The sequence below is a fragment of the Centrocercus urophasianus genome, unplaced genomic scaffold (genome assembly GCF_019232065.1).
Source record: "Centrocercus urophasianus isolate 14NV4802_14NV808 unplaced genomic scaffold, USGS_Curo_1.0 seq_1006, whole genome shotgun sequence".
Classification (NCBI taxonomy): domain Eukaryota; kingdom Metazoa; phylum Chordata; class Aves; order Galliformes; family Phasianidae; genus Centrocercus; species Centrocercus urophasianus.
The window spans coordinates 20,420-27,024 of NW_024884150.1; the positions used below are offsets into that span (position 1 = coordinate 20,420).

At 48.4% G+C, this 6,605-nt stretch overlaps 1 protein-coding gene across 1 annotated transcript; it reads left to right on the top strand.

The window, feature by feature from the left end:
• Positions 1-1,386: 1,386 nt before the first annotated feature.
• LOC122166831 (sia-alpha-2,3-Gal-beta-1,4-GlcNAc-R:alpha 2,8-sialyltransferase) lies at positions 1,387-5,438 on the top strand. Its single transcript, XM_042830906.1, has 4 exons — positions 1,387-1,580; positions 2,108-2,230; positions 3,921-4,478; positions 5,156-5,438. The coding sequence occupies exons 1-4, from the start codon at positions 1,402-1,404 to the stop codon at positions 5,436-5,438; spliced, it is 1,143 nt and encodes a 380-aa protein (XP_042686840.1). The 5' UTR covers positions 1,387-1,401.
• The last annotated feature ends 1,167 nt before the right edge of the window (positions 5,439-6,605 follow it).

The window sequence follows — 6,605 nt, forward strand, 5'->3', positions numbered from 1 at the left end:
CGCATGGCCAGGAACCACATCAGCCTTAATGTTAGGTGCTACAGAGTGGATTTCCAAACATCCAAAAGTTGAAATTGTTTGTGACAGGACCTGAGCAGACTGAGGCTGGCAACACCATGCCCTATGAGGACAACAGCAGACAAGTTGACTGGAAGTCATGTGAGGAGCCAAGTAACAAACCTATCATCTCCTATATCAAAGCAGCATTATTTCTTGCATTTTCATCCTTTTCTCTCTCCACCAAAGCTGCATGTATTCCGTAGGAATGGGATACAGACCTGGGGGCCGTACTCAGGCCAAATTCCCACTGAAAGATGAAGAACCATGCTGTGACGTTATACTCAACCCTGCAAGCTCCTTGCGTTCCTCCTCTTCAAAGGAAGCCTCATGCATGGAGAGCTTGTAGGTTATAGCCCAGAGCAAGGATGGTGCTACAAAGACAGCATTTATTATTTATAAGGCACTTCTATGAACTTGGGGCTCAGAGGCAGAGCTGTCTATGGTGGTAAACTTTATAAGGAAAAAAAAAATGCAGTTTGAAGAAACGCTGAAAGTACTGCATTGTGCAGAAGCTGTGTCCGTAAGAGGCATTGCTCAGATTACGGAAGTCAGACTCTCTTGGAGTTCACATGAAAGTCGTTGTGAGATTTATGAGGCAGTTTAATTGTAGCTAGGGCTCTTTGGATAGCATCATGGCCTTTGGATAGCATCAAGCACCGTGTTTTTACACAACAAGGGGTCTGTGAGGGGGTCCGGCATCACCAAAAGCAGACTGCGACACAGGAAAAAGCTCCGTGGCAGTGCTCAGACTCTCCCCACCACGGGGATACCACAGGGCTGGGGACACCATGATGCCTCCAGGTGTCATTGCCCACCACCCATTCATTACCCGTGACCCACTGATCACTCATAGCCCAGAGCAAGGAATGGGAACCCAGATGAGGTCTGCAGATCGTGCTGGGATGTAGAGATAAACGGGGTGCCGAGCCCCGCCTGCACCCTCGGGCTGTCCCGCTGCGGAGTCCTTGGGACTGTCTGGGGACACCGCGAGGAACCCCAGGACCGTTTTGGGGTTGCAACCTGAGGCCGCTGGGAAGGAAACCGGACCGGGAAAGGCGCACCGGGGGACGTCCCCAGGTCTGCCGGGCTTGCGCCGTGCCTGCCGGGGGGGTGCTCGGCGGCGCTGCCGGGGCCGCCGGGGCCGGCACACGAGGAGGGGGCGGGGGGCCACGGTTGCCGGCTGCCATTTCAGCGCGCCACCGCCCGCTCCCTCCATTTTCTTGCCGGCTGCCGGCGGTGTCGGCCCCGTCCCCGTCCCCGCCGCCTCCGCGCCCGCCGCCCCCGCATGCAGCCCCGCGGCAGCCCCGCCGCACACGCCCAGCCGCGGGGCCGCCTCCCGGCATGAGGAGCTGCAAGATGGTGCGGGTGGCCAGCGTGCTGGGGCTAGTGATGCTCAGCATCGCTCTGCTCATCCTCTCTCTCATCAGCTACGTCTCGCTCAAGAAGGACAACATCTTCGGTGCGCCCCGCGCCGCCGGCCCGGGGGGGCCCCGCATGTACATGTTCCACGCGGGATTCAGGTGAGGGCGCGGCTCCGGATGGCCGCCACGGCCCGGCACGACGCGGGGGCAGGGGGGCGCCCCCACCCGCTCTTGGACTGGCACCGGGAAAGCCCTAAAGCGCTCGGTGGGAAAGCCCCCGGAAGGCCCCGCGGCCCCGGCGATGGCTCCTCTCTCACCGCGCTGCTCCCAGCACTCGGCGGCCTGCGGGAAGCAGGCGGCCGCAGTTCCGCGGGACCCCCGGGCCGGGCGTGAGAACCTCGGTGCTTAGGGGCTGCTGTAAAGTGGGCACGGCACGGCTCGGCACGGCTTGGCTCAGCCCTGCATAGCTCAGCGCAGCCCGGTTCGGCTCGGATCGGCCCGGCCCGGCTCGGCTCAGCCCGGCCCGCGGGGAGCGGCGCGTCTCCTCCGACGCTGTCCGTGGTGCTGACGCCGGCCTTTCTCAGCTGGAGACAGCGCGCGGCCTGTGTGTGTGTCCGTGTTCGTGTGTCCGTGTGTCCGTGTTTGTGTGTTTCCGTGTCCATGTGAGTCTGTGCGCACACGTTTAGGTCCCAGTTCGCGCTGAAGTTCCTCGATCCCTCGTTCGTCCCCATTACAAATTCGCTGGGCCAGGAGCTGCAGGAGAAGCCGTCCAAGTGGGTGTTTAACCGGACAGCGTTCGCACAACAGAGGTGAGCGTGCAGCTCTTCCCACTTGTCCCCCTGTCATCATCTTCCCAAGAGTTGTCCCCTCCCCCTGAATATTTGAGAAAATACAATTAGGGACTGCTAAAAACTCTGGATTCTGAGTAATTTGCCAATAGTGAGAGACAAAGGCTGAATCAGAGCATTTCCCAAGATGGTAACAGCTATCTTGGAAGAATTGATTAATTCAGAGCAGAACACCAAGCTGCAGCACACATCCTTTTACCAAACGGAACGTGACCCAGTTTCTCAGAGTGCAGGAGAAATTGTCATTCCTTCAAGATGAATAGCTGGTTGATTAAAACTCAAAACGAATCAGACTGTAGCAGCCATGAAGTGCTATGCGTATGGAGGGCAAAACATGTCCAGCAATTCTGACTAAGTACAGTGTGGCTTCCAGCTCCACTCTGGCTGTGGATTGGGCAGAAGGCAATTCAGTGGGGACACCAAGAGCCCAGACTACCCTGAAATGTCTTCACTGCACATTGACTTCTGCTTGCTGTTCACAGGTTCATGGCCACATTGCATTGTGGCAATGCAGAGACCTTTATATTTCCTTAAGCTTCCTCAAAGCTTAATGTGAAACAAGATGGATTTTTATTTTCTTCACTACCATGTGATCCCTGCCCTGCCTCTTTTATTTAATGGCTTTACTGCAGTATGTTTATATACAGCAGTAAAGTCGTGAAAGAAACAGAAATCCTTTAGCCATTTAAGATGACTACAACCATCTTGGACTACAACATCTTGGTTTCATATTGATGAATGCTTACCATTTTAGAGGGTGCATTATGTCTCTGCCCACATGTCCCATTTCAGGAGCCCATCAGCAGCTGCAGGCCATCGAGATGAGATGGCATCTTGCCTGCTCCATCCTTTCTTTGGGGTCTCCCTGGCTGGTGCAACAGTGGCCACTCATCAGTATGGCCTCATTCCTGGCACCACCACCTCATCCTTAATAAATAACTGTCACCCTGCTGTTGGTATGAGCTAATGCCTCAGGATCTGCTGCTGCATTTGTCTGTCATCCATAACCCATAATTAGGGGACCCAATGGGACTCCATTAATGCTTAGATACTGGAGGATGTGAGTTGGAAGAAAGGTTGTTTTCCATAAACATGAGCAAATAAAGTGGTATTGGTTTTCTAATTTTATGCTCTGCTGGGGAAATTCCTGAGCAAGGTTAGTTCTGCTTGGTTTTTTTTTGTTTTGTTTTTTTAAGTATTCCGAATACCCTTTGCAAAAACATCAGCATGTTTGCTCTAATAAGACATTAAGGACCTATGTTTACATAAAGGGAGACAGTGACTGTCACTTGTTCCACGACTAAAAGCTTCCTGATGAACACAGAAGGAATATTTGCATTTAAGAAATCAGCTATATTACTGTTAATTCAGTGGGATATTCTGGACTTCTTGGTTTTGCTTCAGATATCTTATGGCAAACACAGTGTCCATCATTACCATAGATCCATGGTCCAGTACTGAGAGCTCCCTCATTGCTATCTGTTTATATTGATTTTAATTCTGTTGCACTGCATTTCTCAGTAAACGTCTATATAACATTTTAGAAAGGAAAACTTAAGTCTATCTGGAAACAAGTCTCTAACACAGACAAAGGGAAAATGCATCTCAATGTTTTCTTTTTTTTTTCTTTTCTTTTTCTATTTTATTTTAGACAAGAAATCCTTCAGCATGTCGATGTCATAAAAAATTTTTCTTTGACCAAGAATAGTGTTCGGATTGGACAGCTGATGCATTATGATTATTCCAGCCATAAGTATGTTTTTTCCATAAGCAATAACTTCAGATCACTGCTTCCAGATGTGTCACCGATCTTAAATAAACATTACAACGTTTGTGCCGTGGTTGGAAACAGTGGAATCCTGACTGGGAGTCAGTGTGGGCAAGAAATAGATAAGTCTGATTTCGTTTTTCGCTGCAATTTTGCTCCAACTGAGGCATTCCAAAAAGATGTTGGAAGGAAAACCAATCTCACAACCTTCAACCCCAGCATACTGGAGAAGTATTACAACAATCTCTTGACCATTCAGGATCGCAACAACTTCTTTCTGAGCTTAAAAAAGCTTGATGGGGCGATTCTTTGGATCCCTGCTTTCTTCTTCCACACGTCAGCAACAGTCACTAGAACACTGGTTGACTTCTTTGTTGAGCATCGAGGCCAACTAAAGGTCCAGTTGGCTTGGCCAGGAAATATAATGCAGCATGTTAACAGGTGTGTATTTTTCTCTCGCATTTAGCTTGTCAAAGTACGTATTTCTCCCTATGTGAACCCAATGGTTTTTGTTTTCCTAGTCTTGCCTTAACTCCCTGGCCAGTCAGGACCTGGCGCTGTTTGCTTTCAGAGCTCATGCAGTTCTGTCATTGCTTCAGTAAGTGCTCCAGGGTCTGTGCCATCATGGGACTGTTCAACTGTTCCCACAGTGGCTTCTGCAGAGGCAGAAGGAGTGCGGAGGAGTTGAGTGAGATTCTGCATAAGAAAAGAACCACTTACAGAAGAACTTGCTCTCAGCTAGCAAATAGGGTGCCAGCAGACATCTGCAGAGTGATCTAGGCAAATCTATTGCAATTCATGTATGGGTAACATTGCCACCTCTTTAGAAAATACCCTTCACCAGGAGTCATGGGATTTGCTTTTCTGGATAAGGTACTGTTTTTCTGGGTGAAAAACCAAAAGCAGACCTTGAAAGAGAATGTTTAGACATTTCTCTTCTTTACAGACTGACCTGAACAGCAATCCTTGCCTTACTCCAGTTATCAGCTGTGAACACTGATGTTCTCCATGCTATGGCATTTTTGGTGGTCTCCATACTGTAATCATGTTTTTTCTTACAACAGGCCCACGATGTTACTTGTATCCTATAATAATTTGCCTTTGTTTTTTTTTCACAGATACTGGAAAAACAAACACTTGTCACCCAAACGGCTGAGCACAGGTATTCTCATGTATACCCTTGCTTCTGCCATATGTGAAGAGATTCACTTGTATGGATTCTGGCCCTTCGGGTTTGATCCCAACACAAGGGAGGACCTCCCGTACCACTACTACGACAAGAAAGGAACCAAGTTCACCACCAAGTGGCAAGAGTCCCACCAGCTGCCTGCAGAGTTCCAGCTGCTCTACAGGATGCATGGTGAAGGACTGGCCAAACTGACCTTGTCGCATTGTGCCTAAGAACCTAAATCTTGAAGTGCCAAATGATTGTCTAAAAAAGTGCCCAAATCTGAGTTAAATGCTCTTCAGATACAATTCTTAAAAAAAAAAAAAAAAAAAAAAAATCCACCCTAAAATATTTTCCATAATATGCAGATGCTTTTCAATCACCCTTGCCATTGTTCATCAAAGGGTCTCAGCACATTTAGCAACGCAGAAAATGCAGAAGCACTTATCAAATTCTGTGGATGCTATTCAAGCAGCAGCACAGTGAAGCTGAAGTATTTTGCTTTTATATATATGCTATGAAATATGTTTTAAAATCTATTCATATTTCAGCATCCCATTACATGCCTGTAAACATCTTATTTCGGTTGTTCCTTTCAGATTGGGATTAGGAACTCTGCTTTCATAAGGCATTGCTTTTCTCGTACATGTTGCTGTGAGTTGCTCAGCATACATGGATTTGCCGTGGCCAATTGGTAGAGCCACCCCGAGCCCCAGCTCATTGTCATTTGCAAGTTCCTCAGTGTGGAACTCCATTTCCACTGCTTGCATATTTTCGTACTTACTGAATTTAACATTTTTTTAAGAACAACAATGGAGAAGGTCAAAATATGGCTTGTACTTGGTTCCCCAGCCCCCTGTGTGTGTCAGTGCTGTATGCTGCGGGGGGGGCTGGGGGGTGGGGTGAGTGATTCCCAGCCTAGTTAACTGTACAGGAAAATGTCCCCCCACCAGCCCGAGGGGGAGATGGAGTGAGGTCAGGGCAGCCCAGTTTCTGAGAAATGGCCTTGAGAGGGAAGTAAGCACAGTGGGTATGTGGAGAGCAGGAGATATGATTTTCAGGGTCCCAGTTTACATCACCGAGTTCATGGTCAGACAGCTGAATAGGTGGTCTCATGTTCTGGTCAAGAACAGATGTTTGAGGAGATGGAGCTTTCTAGATACCTTTGAAGGTCAGGCTGGTTGCAAAAAGGACAAATCATAGGGTTTCTTGTATTTGAGAATCTTGGCCATGTTGTCTCAGGATAAAGGAGTCTGTAAAGCAACTGTTTTTTCTTATTAAAACGAGTATGCTTCGAAGTATTTTAACATTTTTATATTACTCTGTATGATGCTGAGAACTGACTATTCATGGAAAGACGATGCAAAAGGCAATTCAAAACCATACCTTAACAGTGCACA

Coding starts and splice junctions, on each gene's coding strand:
- LOC122166831 (XM_042830906.1), top strand. CDS start 1,402: ATGAGGAGCTGCAAGATGGTGCGGGTGGCCAGCGTGCTGGGGCTAGTG. Junction 1,581..2,107: donor ATGTTCCACGCGGGATTCAG/GTGAGGGCGCGG, acceptor GCACACGTTTAG/GTCCCAGTTCGCGCTGAAGT. Junction 4,479..5,155: donor ATAATGCAGCATGTTAACAG/GTGTGTATTTTT, acceptor TTTTTTTCACAG/ATACTGGAAAAACAAACACT.